The following is a 13,931-nucleotide window of genomic DNA, read 5'->3' as shown; positions in this document are numbered from 1 at the left end:
GTGCTCTGATTGGCCAGCTATCCAGTGTGTTGTGATTGGCCGAATACCTCAAGCGGGAGACGGAAATGTTACGCCCCTTACCATATTGTGATGCACTGTCCGGCCGGTGCGACGATTCATAAAAATGAAAACCCATTATAAACGAGGCATTTGTTGCATCCAGTGGGGACATAATTATGGATTATAATGACTTATACTGTCTCTGAATATTTGGGTTGAACTGTTCTGGAACAGTGTTGTAAATACAACTTAACCACTGATTTCTAGTCGTGTCCTCTTTTGGAAGACCAAACAAAGTAGTTTCGCTTTCACAACGAAACACAGCGCCTTCATGACATGGCGGCGGCGGCAACAACAATACTACAGCGAGAATAAAAGTTGCGCCTTCTTTCTTTGACTCTTAACTTTTATAAAGAATATCTCTTTGGATTTGAGACTTTAGTCTTTGCAACTTTACAGATCTTCTTTATGCACCAAGAGCTTGTAACACTCCAAAGAGAAAGGAAAAATTTAAATCGCATCATATGACCCCTTTAAGTCTTTAAAGCTTCGGAAATGTTCCTAGTTGCATAATAAAAGCCTTGTGGTCAATGATGATGTCACAGATCTGTGCATTCTGACGCAACTGATGTGCGAAGCTGCGTGAAACTGAGACCACTAATAAGCATACTGCATGCTTTTGAAAATGCATAGCAAACGATTTAACGGATCGACTTCAGTAAATAGGTATAGAAATATAGAGAACTTGCATGCTGTTCACCGTACTGCTAGAGCTGGGTATAGTATCGGATTACATGTAATCTGATCCCAAAAATTAAGTACTTGTAATTAGATTAAATTACATTTTAAAATACTCATAATCAGACAACAGTTACTTTTTTATTGATGACATGCTTACATATTCACGCAATAAATAATTCATAACTTATTGATTCTCCCTAATTCCTCTTTTTTTGTCTTTTAAATGCTTATATACACTCAGAAAGTCTTGCAGTTTTGTGGACATTCACACAGAGATCAGTCATTAATCAGAACGCTACACAGCATTTGACCTCTGGATTTACAAAAATCAGTTCAGGTTTAAGAAGTGTTTCAACACTGCATCAACTACTGATGAACATGTTCATTTTTATTTGAATTATCACTTATGTCTTTGAAAGGCTTTTGTCTTTCAAACACATTAAAATGCACAAATTCACATTATTTCTTATTTACATGTAAAGCAGGCATTCCCAAACTTTTTTGTCATCTGAACCGCTTTCATCTAATATATTTACTTGAAGTACCCTTGAGATTTTAAAACAAATATTTTAATTATTTATCACATTTGCATGTTCATGGTTCTCTGACGTTGGTTAATGGCCACATGGCATGCAGGTAAACAAAATATTTCATTTTTTTTGTAAGAGTTTGATTTTTTTATTTTATTTTAATTTTTTATAATTTAAATAATTATTAGCTTTCCATTAAACTCATGAACCCGTTTGGGAAACCTTGACAATGTAATGCTCAATGAACGTCATGTTGTTAATTACAACGAATGCAATAGATTTTCTTACTCTTTGTATTTTAATATCAATATGGTACAAGATTATCCTATTTAAACGGTCAAAAGTAATCAAAAAGTAGTCTGATTAGATTACCTAAAATGTGTAATGTAATGGATTAAGTTACTGACTACAATTTTTGTCATGTAATTTGGAATCAGTAACGGTCTACAATTTGTAAGTAATCTGACCAGCTCTGCATACTGCAAAAATGTATTAGTAGTATGGCAGTATGCGATTTCAAATAGAACTCATGTCATCTGAATGACAAATATTCCACTTTACTTTAAAGAAAATACAGTAGGTATCGCCATACTTGCAGACCTAAATTCTCTTACAGGAATTTGACTTATTTTACTCATCATTAGGTGACAAACTAATTAGATTTTATTCTCCTCATTTTGATTATTCTCAATGTATTATCCTTCTTTCTTTCTTTCAACGTGGCACTAAAATGCAGCTGTACTAATGACTAATAATAATAAAATAAATTGCAATAAAAGAGACAGTCTAAACCCAAACCATGATTAGGGTTTATTGGTCAAAATCTGAGAAAAGAAAACATGACAAAAATATCTTTAAGACCGTGGTGTTATGATTTTGTTCTCCATCGCAGGAGACAGCTGGTGAAAAAACACTAGTTTGACATCCGAAGGAAAGCTGAGTGGGCTAAAAGAGAGAAAATGTGTCTTATTAAAAGATATTCACGCTCCACCAAAATGCAGCAGCATTGTTCAGTTCTTGGGGAAGATAAGTATATATTCACAGAAATTGGCAATATATTTCTAGACTAAATTCAGTCATTAATTTCAATCAGAGCCCATTCAACTTATTCACTAATTAAACCACCACGAACATTTTTGAACACCAGTGCCACATTCCAGGATGAAACATTTATGATCGTTTATGGCTTTGGTGGAGGGTGAATAAGCCAAAACACTTCAAAAATCACTCAAAACGGTGAAATGACAATCTGAACCAGCCCCTCAGTCCCTTTAACAGCAAACGTTTTCGCTCTAAACTAATGGATGACCTCTCAGAAACCAGTAACACATATGAAGGCTTTGGTTTTGTTTAGTCCGACCGTATCGCCCTTAAGCATCATATATGAATAATCGCAGAAATACAGCAGGTTACAGAACTCGACTTGCCAAGTCTTTACGAATCAGCATTTTCATCCAGTCCTTGATTTAGGTCTATTAGGTCTATATATAAAAACAACATTCATTTCCACCCTCACTTCATTGTCTATTAAGTTGTATCAGACATTTTTCTTTTTTTTCAATTGGACACTGAATTCGGCCTGATGTCCTGAGGGACCGGTGCAAACTTTCTAGTGTCATTATTAAGAGATTATGGAAACATCAAATAGAATATTGTGGAAAATATGATAATGGTACAAGAATAATAATAAAAAAAAAGATTTACATTCCAGCAATAATCTTAAAAAGCACATTCATATTAGTAGATGCTTTGGAATGATTTTAGTTTTGCAAAATGCTTAGCTTGCTTGTTCCACCGTTTGCAATAAATTTGTTATTTTAGTCCTTTTTATATCCATCGATTAGCCATGTACAGCTTTCAAAACAATAAATAATACAGACATTTCTGATTGGTCCTTTAGATAAAAAAAATATATGGAAAGCTCACACTTTTTGTTGATGTTAAGTTTGCTTTCAGCCACTGAAATACACTTTGGACTGCAGAAATCGAACCCACAAATACACCTTCCCACGAGGTGCCTAGAAAGAATTAACATTAGAGATCAGTGAAAACATGATAAAACTGAAGTGAAAGTGATGAAAAGCCTTCACATCGTGGAGCACAGAAGTCAAAACCTCTGCTTCAGCTTTATATGAACATGATCCACCCTCAAACACACACACACACACACACGTCGAGTCATTATTTACATCAGTAATTGACAAGCCACGCTGATTGAAAAACAAAAAGTGAAAAAAGTGTGATGCATAGAAAGACAAGGAAAAAAAATCAGCGATAATCATTTTGTCTTCGTCCCAGAAACCATCTGTTTTGGAGCTCTTTTGAAGTGCAAGACACAGACTGTAGTCTCCGGTGTTTGTGTGTGTGTGCGCGCGCATGGTTTTTAATCATCTACAAATGGCAAAAGGATGCTGGCACGTTCCCCTTTTGAAGGAGGAGAAATCCAGAGCCACAGGTTTCACTCTTTAGAAGAGCGCATCATAGTTCAGGTCCTCAAGCAGAAAGAGGTCTGTTTTCTTCCTCTTGACTGATCTCTCTCTCAGAGCTGTGTGTATGGAGAGAGCACTGTGCCTCAGGCTGCCTGTAGGGGGCCCGCCGCTCCTGGCAGACGCTCACTGAGCACACTCAGAACAGGGCTTTGGCTCCTTGGTTCTCAAACTCAGACCAGGCATCGCTCAGCTCCATGAAGATCATTTTAGCATACTGCTCGTATGGTTGACCTGTAGCCTGGAAGACCAGAAAAAAAGTTATTTCTCCATAGTTCCTGGATACAAAGATGAGAGTCACACCAACAGTGTGTAATCAGAATGTAATTCTTTAGCGCTGAATAAAAAGTCAGAATGAAATCAGAACTGACCATATTTGTTTTCTTAATTTATGCTATGGGATTTATAGTGCATCCATGCACATTAAACAAATTATTTTTTTGGACCTTCAAAAATGACAAAGCTGCTTTTTATGACAAATAATATGAATTCATATTTGTATTACTACCAATAAATTTGTAACCATATTTATTTATATATCGTTTTTTATTTTGTTATTAATAATTAATATATTGATTAATATCATAAAAAAAATGAATAAATATATTCCCCCCCCATTGTTTGAAATTAAATGAAAACAATAATTTACAAATAAATCATAAATAATAAATAAACAATTAAATATTAAACAAATAAATTAATATTAATTAACAAAATAAATAAATACATACAATACGTTTTATTTTATAAACATTAATATTTAATGCTGTCAATCAATATTTGTATTCATAATATTTATTCATATATTGTTTTCATTAATAATTCATCAATTGCTTAATATATAAAAAATAAAAAATAAATATTTTCTTGAATATAAAAAAATTACCCCCTCCAAATCACATGAAATTAAAACAAACAATAAATAATTACAAAATAAATAAAAACCAAATAAACAAAATAATAAACATCAATGACAAAAACATAATAAACAAACACATACATACAATAAAATTGTCATTTTATTAACATCGTCTATAATTTTGTATCCATATTTATTCATATATTGTTTCAATTAATATTTAATATATTGATTAACATATTAATTATAACTAACATTGTGCTTTAATCATTATTTTCTTGAAATAAAAAGAAAACTATAAAAATAAAAAAACAAATTATAAACAAACAACAAATAAAACAATAAAGTTGTTTTATCTGATAAAGTTTGTATTTCAGTTGTTTCAGCAGAAAAAAAATCATTTTAGAGGCCAGATTTTTGCATTGTGATGAAAAGATTAAACGCATAATGTGCACAGACAAACTGTGCAATAATACTTGAGGGCCAATTTTGAATTCATGTTGACTTTAGAACATATCGATTTACGGTTACAAAAATGGTTTATACAAGTTGTAAATATGTGAATGTAAATCAAACCTTGTCTGGGTGCACAACAAGCACAGCCTTCCTGTAGACCTTCTTCACCTGGTCAGGTGTGACCAGATCTGCCATGGTGACGGGTCTCCAGCGGGTCTCTCCCTCCCACAGGACCGTGTGCAGCGTGGAGAGCAGCGCTCTGATGTTCCTCTCCTTCCCCTCGATCCAATCTAAGATCTAACATACAAACAACAGCATCATCAAGCCCAAAGCACATCTACATGCAAGTATGTTCTTGAGAGGAAAAAAAAAAAAACTTAAATTGTGTTAAACAGTCATACCTGAAGTTTGAGAGGGTCCATGTCTCTAGACAGCTCCTGCTTCCTCATCTCAGCAATAGTTCTGGGCATCTTCTTGTCAGTTTTGGAGCCAAAACCTTGTGTGGATAGAAGATCCTCAAAGTCATCTTCTTTCACTTTGGGCTTTGGACCTAAAGAACACAAACAAACAGGCCGTGATAATTATTGCATTTAGTCACCAGAGAGGCTGACTTAATCTTGATAAGAGATACACTATTTTAAAGCTTTAATACTGACAATCAGATATTTGAAACCAGTGATGTTCTCCAGGTAAATAAACATTGCTTACACTTAGGGCTGGGCAATATAGCCAAAAAATGTTCTCGATAAATTATGTAATGATGCAGATGTAAATTTATGTTCATTATCAAAAACAGTAACATCTGTAAAAATTGTAACAACGTCATTTTTTTATGGTGAAATGTAATTATTCTTTACTAAATGTTTTAATTTCTGAGTTTCACTAAAATTAACCATTGGTTTTTCATAGTAGCATACATTTAGATCATGAGATCACAGTTAAAACCACACATACAGCACCTCAGTACCATGGAAAAATTGAATCTATATTGTTTCTGGGTAGGGTTGTGACGGTGAGGAAATTTTCCCACCGGTTAATCGACGTGTGACAACACCGGTAATACCGGTATCACCGCGGGGGCGGGGCGTTCCCTCTTTTCCTCGCTTTCCTTCGCTTTTAAATAGCTTGTAAAAGCAGCGTGCGCATTTTACTTTCACTTTCAAATAGTGGCAATTCGGAGTAAAGCAATTGTTCGTTTGAATTTTCCCTCTTTTCCTCGCTTTCCTTCACTTTTAAATAGCTTAAAAGCACTGTGCGCATTTTACTTTCACTTTAGAATTAGTGGTAGTTAGGCATCCATTGCTTGAATGCAACAACAAAATACAACATCAAACTCACTTTAGCGTATATATAAAACATAGAACTTTTATTAACAAAACAAATAAAAATACACCATGCTATAGGGCAGGCTATGCCTAATATAAAATAACAAATAAAGTTTAAATACACAACAATGTGAAACCAATTAAATAAGAAACGAATGTTTAAAAAAAAAATAATTCCAAAATCACCTTAGATAAACGGCAAAAGTCAACAGGCTTTTCAAAATCCAAAATATTGCCAAACAGGCGCTTTTGCATTTCGTTTCGAAACTAAATCATCTGCGATCGTCTTGTCTGTCTCACCCCACTCTTCTTGTCAGTCAGCTCGACTCACTCTCCTCACTGGAGAAATTAAATCTGATCTGTGATGCGACTGTCGTTCGGCACGCTGCATTGAGCAGCCGCGTTCAGTTTTTAATTGTAGTGTCTGTTCTTTTAATGTACTAAATGATTTTTATTACTCTAAAAAATCAAAACGACGGTGGGGGTCGATGACGTGGTGGGCAAGTGACGCAAGTGGTGTTGTGGCTTAACACCGGTATCACCGTCAGCACCGTCTATCGCGACAAGCCTATTTCTGGGTATTTGTATGAAAAACAGTAGTCTAAATACATTCAGTATAATTGCACAACGCTTAGCTTAATCACAAAAAAATACTGTAATTATATTACATTACTCCTTGAATACATTTAATACATGTCTACAATAATAATATAATACAATTCAACTACTATAATATAATAAAATAAAATATATGAATATCCCACATTTCTGCCACAATACCATGGTGCAGTTAGTGTTCCTACAGTAAATCCATGGAAATCAGTGGCGATTTGTAGATTTAAAGCCTGTTTGTCAGCGCTGTTTCATCTGCCTTTAAACTAGTTTAAATCACAGAGTCATTTGTGTTCTTCTCTGAATTCAAGCGCTTCACACTGGATCTCACAGCGCTGTTTATTGTCGAGTGACAGACTCATCAGCGAGTGAACATCTGCTCTAGTGAGCTTGTGCTGCAGTTTGATCTTTGAGTCGAGCAGATAAATGCTCCGTGTGGCGCGGCTCGAATGAGTAGCGCTGTTTTGTTCTGTTTTTGGCGCATAAACATTATATCGAACATTTAACGAACTCTTGTTATAGTTTTATCGAGGAAAATTATATTGCGATTATTATCGTTTTATCGCCCAGCCCTACTTGCGCTATCAAAAAACAAAAAAAACAATTATTCTATTTTGTATTTTTACTTTAACAACATAATGCTCTATTTGTTAAAACCAAGTAAATTTTTCATCATGCCTTTAAGCAGTTTTACATTCATTCCAAAATAATAACTACAAGTTGCAAGCTGTTCTGCTTAAGCTGTTCTGTTTAAAAGTCATCTTATTTTTGGATCATTAGTCATCAAAGCTCATTAAACGCTGTAGGTGTCATGATGGTCACAGACATGGAGATGTCCCAAATTTCACCAAACCGACTGCTCACTAAAAAAACCCTCACAGATTGTCTTTTCAAGTCCTTTCAGGTTTGATTTTGACATGACAAAGCACTGATATCTAAGTGGGTGAGTTGTTTACTTGCTTTTTAATTAATCTTCCCATTAATATTTGTGGGGGGTTTTTTTTGGAAAAAAAAAAATTCTCAGCCAATTTGTTGAGGAGGCACTGGCTCCTTGGAGGAAACGTGCCTGTATGTATGTATGTATGTATGTATATACAGTATATATGTTTGTTTTTTTCCCCAATTTTCATGCGCATTTGTTCTGAAACTGGTGAAAGCGTACCAAAGCCTGGCCCACGGATCCACCTCTCTTCTCGTCCACTGATCACACTGAAGCTGGGCTTGTAGTTTGGTTTAGCTGGTTGGGTGGTGGGTTTGGAGCGCTGGGTTTGCGTTCTGGGCGCTGAGCTTGGAGGCATCCAGGGTTTACTGGGGCCAGAAGAGGGCCGAGGAACCTGCTGCCACTGCTGACCTGAGTTCTTAGGGCCTCCTGCAGAGGGCGCCATTTTTAAACCTGAGCCAGAGAAACCAGTACTGGCCGAACCTGAACACAAATCAGTGTTAGTTACATGATACGCGTGATATGTGAGAAAGCAGTCTGGTAAAGAGTAAACACAAACATACCAGGCAGTGTTGAGCCCAGGTTACCCAGGTCTGCGAAGGGGTCAAAGCTTTGAGATTTGGCTTTGGAGAAAGATGAGACTCCTGAGGCTGCACAAACACAAAGTCAATGGGTTACAAAAGAAACGTTTTAAATGCTTTATGGGCTGCTGCAACTGGATTGTGAGCAGTCTAATGATTAAACAAGAAATCTGACTGGCTAGTAAACTTAGGAAATGTTTGATTGTATGACCAGAGTAATGGTTAAACTCAACGTTAACACTTTACAATAAGGTTTCAATTGGTAACATTAGTTAAGTACATTTGTTAACATGAACTAACAATGAACAAAATCATCTATTAACCTTAGTTAATGGTAGTCTCAGCATTTACTAATACATTTCAAAATGAAACAGAAAACAAAAATATCAACTATTTCAAAATAATAATAGTAACTATGACTATCTCAATGATACTTCAATAACAGCTGTGAACTAACATGGATATTTTTATTAACTAACATTAACAAAGATTAATAAATGCTGTAAAAATATAGGTAATTCATTATTTTTTCCTTGTTATGTTGCATGTTCTTACTATAGTACTAACAGTAAATTACACATAATTACAAGAAACTAACCTTAAACCAAACCCAGGAGCTTTATTTTACAGTCCTGTTCCGCATGTACATACTATGTACTTGTTATAGAAATTACAATAACTGGGTATTAACTAGGTACTAACCCTGAACCTACCCTTAAACCTAACCCTAACCCATGTAATTACCTTATATTATCCAATACTTTCTTATGTGCGTACATTGTAAGTACAGGTAAGTGTACGTACTGTAAAATAAACTGTAAGCCCAAATCCTAAGTACGTTGTTAATAAATTTTACTTTATAATTATATATTTATACTGTATCAACGACACCTTCAAATTAAGTGCAACCAAAATATATTGCTCCATGTTATTTAATCTTAATTAATGCATTAACTAATAATAAATTAGACTAGACCTAAACAAAGTAACTGTTTTGGTTATCTGAATGAATGACTGATTGATTACCACTCATAGTAGGTTTGCTGGCAGCAGTGGTCATGTTACTAGTCGTGCTGGTTCCTCCTGTGGTCCAGTTTTCCCAGCCACCTAACAGATCAGGCTGACTCGCTGATGATGTCATCTTCGGAGTCTCGCTTGATAACTTATCTGGCAAAACATTTTCAGACACCCCGAAGTTTGCTTTGAAAACAGCACAGAACTTCCCTCTCAATAACCACAATTTTTGTGTCCATTTTAAATAAGGCGATTATTTTTATACCGAATAACATGTTATTAAGTATTCCAATGGTTTGAATTATATGTAAATCAGAGCGGAACTCACTAAGGTTAAAGAGGCTGGAGTTGGATGCAGGAGGCGGAGCTTTGAACCCACTACTAGCATTGTCTGACCCCAGGAGGTCGCCAAACAGATCGGACCCTGCAGAGGCTGACCCCACACCGAAGGGGTCAAAGAAGTCTACAGAAAGAAAGTCAGTATAATTTAGAAAATACATCCTTAAAATGTAAAATAATAATAATAATAATAATAATATATCAAACAAACAAATACATTTACAAACAACATGTCCAGGTGATATTTTACCCCAACATTAAAAGAACAGAAAAGAAGAGAATATATGTGGGTATACAAAAGAATCACCCCCCTTTAAAATAATCACATTTTGTTGCTTTGCAGCCTGAAATGAAGACGGACACAGTTTTTGTTTTATCTGCTGTATTTACTCAGTGCAACTTATAACATCCAAGTGAAAGATAACACCAACATGTGAGAAAAAAAACAAAACAATCATATAATTTGGAAAAAGGATAATGCGCTTGTGTCAGTATTTCGTTAAACCACCTTTTGCTTTAATTACAGCCTTTAATCTGTTGGGATTTGTCTCTACTAACTTTGCACATCTAGACTTTACAACATTTGCCCACTCTTCTTTGCAGAACTGCTCAAGTTCAGTTAAATCTGATGGTGAGTGTTTGTGGTCTGGTCTTCAATCATTCCACAGATTTTCAGTGGGGTTTAAGTCTGGACTCTGACGAGGCCATGCAAGCACATTCACCTTTTTCTCCTTCAACCACTGTGTGCTCAGTTTTCATGTGTGCTTTGGGTCATTGTCATGTTGGAAGGTAAACCTTCTTCCCATTGACAACTTTCTGGCAGAGCAATGACCACTCTTTGTCATAAATTCCTGCAGCTGCTTCAGAGTTGCTGTCGGCCTCTTGGTTGCCTCTCTGACCAGTTTCCTCCAGTTCTTTCATCCAGTGTGGAGGACATCCTGATCCAGGGAGGGTCTGTGTTGTACCAAATACCTTCCACTTCTAAATAATAGACTTCTCTGTGCTTCTAGGCATTGATAAAGCCTTTGGATTTTTTTTTTATTCATCTCCTGACTTGTGCATGTCCACAACTTTATCCCGGAGATCTTTTGACAGTGCCTTTCCACCCATAGTTGATTGTTTGTTTCAGTTGCACTACCAAGGACTGAAATGCTCCATGAAAGCTCTTTTCTTTTGAAAGTCAACTGGCTTTGTGTGCCATTGAGAAGGTGATTAGCTACACCTGATTGAGTTTACAAGTCATTTTTAGGAGGGGGGTGATCCTTTTTCCAACTTGGTGATTCTGTTTTTTTATTTTTTTCATGTTGGTGTTATTATCTTTCACTTGGATGTTATTATATACATATGATGAGAATTTCAGATAAAAATCATGTAAATGCAAAAATCATATTGTTCTTAAAACATTCTTCATTTTCTTAACCCAAAATATTAATTTTAGATTTTTGACTTTTATCTTTATCTATATGCATTTCATTTGATGTCATTTTATTCAATGCAAGCAGCAGTAACAAAGTACAAAGATGGTCCCACTGGAATAATATGGGGTCAAATGGGTTGCTCTAAGGCATAATGCTTAATGCAAACTTTTGGTGACCAGCTTTTTGTTACTGAATGTTTATTTAAACATTCATGCACACAGTCTCTCTTACCTTTATTAGTGTCTGGTGCCGGTTGGCTGGATGTGCTGGAGAAGAACAGATCTTCTCCTGTACCTTCTCCCATCAGGTCTTCTGCATTAGCTGAAGGCACAGCATTGGGTGTAGGGGCGAACAGGTCGTTCAGTAAATCGCTGTTACTGGCAGAACTTTTCAAACCCGTCTCATTAGCAAGACCCGGCTGAGTGGCGGCGGCTGGGGGACAGGGGTCAGAGTTCAGGCCGAGTAGGTCCTCTGTGTTGGGCTGAGGGTCAGGTGGCGTGGTTGTGAAGTCTGCCTCGAAGAGTGGTTCGCTGATGTCACGTGACAGAGTCCCATCAACGGGGGCGGAGTAAGACACTGACTCCTCCTCCGATCCGCCACTCAAATCATCCTGGTCCTCCAATTGGCTGTCAGAATGTTCGAACTGCCGACTGCCATCTGTAAACACACCATAATACAGTACAGCTAATTTAAGTGCAGAAAATATAATAAAGGCTAAAGAAAGAAATGCTTTGGTTGGCAAAAAGTTGATGGTCCACATATACAAATGACATAAAATGACTTTCTATGTAATAAATGCCATTGAGGAACAAAATGTGCCAAACAATTCAGAAAACAGGATTTAATGCTTACTTTTTTTCCCCAAGGAGCACATGTGCCCCTAATTTGAAAAATTATGTTGTGCATAAAGAATTTCAGAAGTACAATGAAAATTTACCAAATAATTACATTTTCCTTATTAAAGGGTTATGAAGAAACATTTACAAGATATATATATATATATATATATATATTAAGGCTGTCAAAATGGCTGAAAAACTAAATTCGAATTTTGTACTTAAATATTATCAAAATTCAAATCATTTTAAAATGCACAATTTCAGTTAGGGTGAAGAAAAGCTTTTGGATTCTCTCCTGAGGCCACAAGAGGGCGCATCGAGCAAAATATTACTAATGCACGTTTATTCAAAGCATAAGATAACAACATCTGTGAAAAAAGTGCATAATGTTTAAAATAATGTTTATAAACCAATTATAATTAATTAAGTTGCTTTAACAACTATAAACAAAACAGCATCATGTATGTATGCATAGTTTAATACAAAGGGCGGAAAGCCAATCACACAGAGTACATTTTTCATTGAAAAACATGAGATGCAGTGGGATGGGGGGAAAAAACCCACCATAAAGTCTTGATATATGTTTTTTTCAAAGTTAAACTTGCATTAACATGGCTTTCTAAACATGCGGCTCCTTTGTGCGAGATGCGAGTGCAACGGTGACAGATGTCCCTCTATAAAATGCGCGAAATATGTGTTCTGTGTGAACGGCTTGGTTTCAGTTTTGATGTAAACAAGATCTTCTCCGCATTGATGTTCTCTTTTTCCGCTATCTTTTTAATGAACAACGCAGCAGCACCACATCTAGTGGCTTCAACTGGATAGGTTAACAAAAACATTATAATGCAGCGACACTTACATCGTCATCGCATCTCGTGCGCCACTGATAAGGCTGCCTGACACACACCTAAAATTCAAATGCTACGTTTTTGCATTCGAATGTGGATTTTTATTTTAAATTTGACGAATATTCGAAATTCAAATTTTTTTTGACAGCCCTAATATATATATATTACACAGAAAGTATACTAGTTTTTTAAATATTTTGGCTTTAAACTGCATTTATTTAAAATAATGTAATTATTTATATCTTAAACATTGAATCAAATGTTAGATAGTTTATTGTACACCAAAATACCAATACTAACCAGTAAAATGTTCGCAAATTGTGGGACTTTAAATTATAAACAAGCCAGAAATAGGCCGGGACTCCTATTTTGAAATGTCTTTGCTAATTCAAGTTGCTTTTTCAAATAGTCTATTTTGACATTGAAATGTGCAGCACTCAAATTTTTTTATTAAATCACAGCATTTGAAGTTTGATAATCACATGAAGCTGTATCAAAATTTCTGCTTTCAAGCCCCGAATTTAAGACCATCTAAAATGATAATTAAGACTTTTGTTTTTGTATTTTTAAGATACTTAAGACTTTTTATGACCTTAAATTTTAATTTAAGACTTTTTTTTTTTATTTGCACACATGCTCCTAAATACATGGTACAGTTCACACACATCTATAGTTAGTCACAAATGCGAGTTAAATGCACTGTTAAGCCCTGTAAAATTAAAATTATTCATTAAACAAACTAAAAAAGGAAATATTTTAATATTATGAAAAGCTACACACTTCACCTTTAATGTGCAGAGACAACTAACGGTAAAACTTTACAATAAGGTTCCATTTGTTAATATTAATTAACTGCATTTGTTAACCCTTTAGGCGCCAGGGTTTTTTTTTTTTTTTAAATGCTGGATTTTGAAATCAAGATTTTAAAAGCTTGTTGCTTGAA

The 13,931-nt window shown here is 35.3% G+C and overlaps 2 protein-coding genes across 5 annotated transcripts in view; one reads left to right on the top strand and one right to left on the bottom strand.

The window, feature by feature from the left end:
- LOC107667542 (UDP-glucuronosyltransferase 2A1-like) overlaps window positions 1-2,177 on the top strand; it is an 8,825-nt gene extending 6,648 nt beyond the window's left edge. Inside the window, exon 6 of the mRNA XM_016459227.1 lies at window positions 2,164-2,177. Within this exon, the coding sequence (XP_016314713.1) occupies window positions 2,164-2,177 (14 nt within the window). The remainder of the gene's footprint in view (window positions 1-2,163) is intronic.
- LOC107667379 (cyclin-G-associated kinase-like) overlaps window positions 2,067-13,931 on the bottom strand; it is a 52,918-nt gene continuing 41,053 nt past the window's right edge. For 2 of the 4 annotated variants that reach the window (XM_016459062.1, XM_016459053.1), the window contains exons 22-29: window positions 11,533-11,958; window positions 9,873-10,007; window positions 9,557-9,697; window positions 8,513-8,599; window positions 8,172-8,432; window positions 5,474-5,622; window positions 5,193-5,369; window positions 2,067-3,998 (exon numbers count right to left, since the gene is read on the bottom strand). In XM_016459062.1, the coding sequence (XP_016314548.1) occupies window positions 3,897-3,998; window positions 5,193-5,369; window positions 5,474-5,622; window positions 8,172-8,432; window positions 8,513-8,599; window positions 9,557-9,697; window positions 9,873-10,007; window positions 11,533-11,958 (1,478 nt within the window). In that variant the 3' untranslated portion in view covers window positions 2,067-3,896. Of the gene's footprint in view, window positions 3,999-5,192; window positions 5,370-5,473; window positions 5,623-8,171; window positions 8,433-8,512; window positions 8,600-9,556; window positions 9,731-9,872; window positions 10,008-11,532; window positions 11,959-13,931 lie in introns of all 4 variants that reach the window. The other 2 variants (XM_016459036.1, XM_016459047.1) reach the window with 1 other exon arrangement.

Source organism: Sinocyclocheilus anshuiensis, unplaced genomic scaffold (genome assembly GCF_001515605.1).
Source record: "Sinocyclocheilus anshuiensis isolate Anshui unplaced genomic scaffold, SAMN03320099.WGS_v1.1 scaffold373, whole genome shotgun sequence".
In the NCBI taxonomy this organism is placed as follows: domain Eukaryota; kingdom Metazoa; phylum Chordata; class Actinopteri; order Cypriniformes; family Cyprinidae; genus Sinocyclocheilus; species Sinocyclocheilus anshuiensis.
The sequence above is the reverse complement of the archived record's forward strand: the minus strand, read 5'-3'. Positions and strand labels throughout refer to the sequence as shown.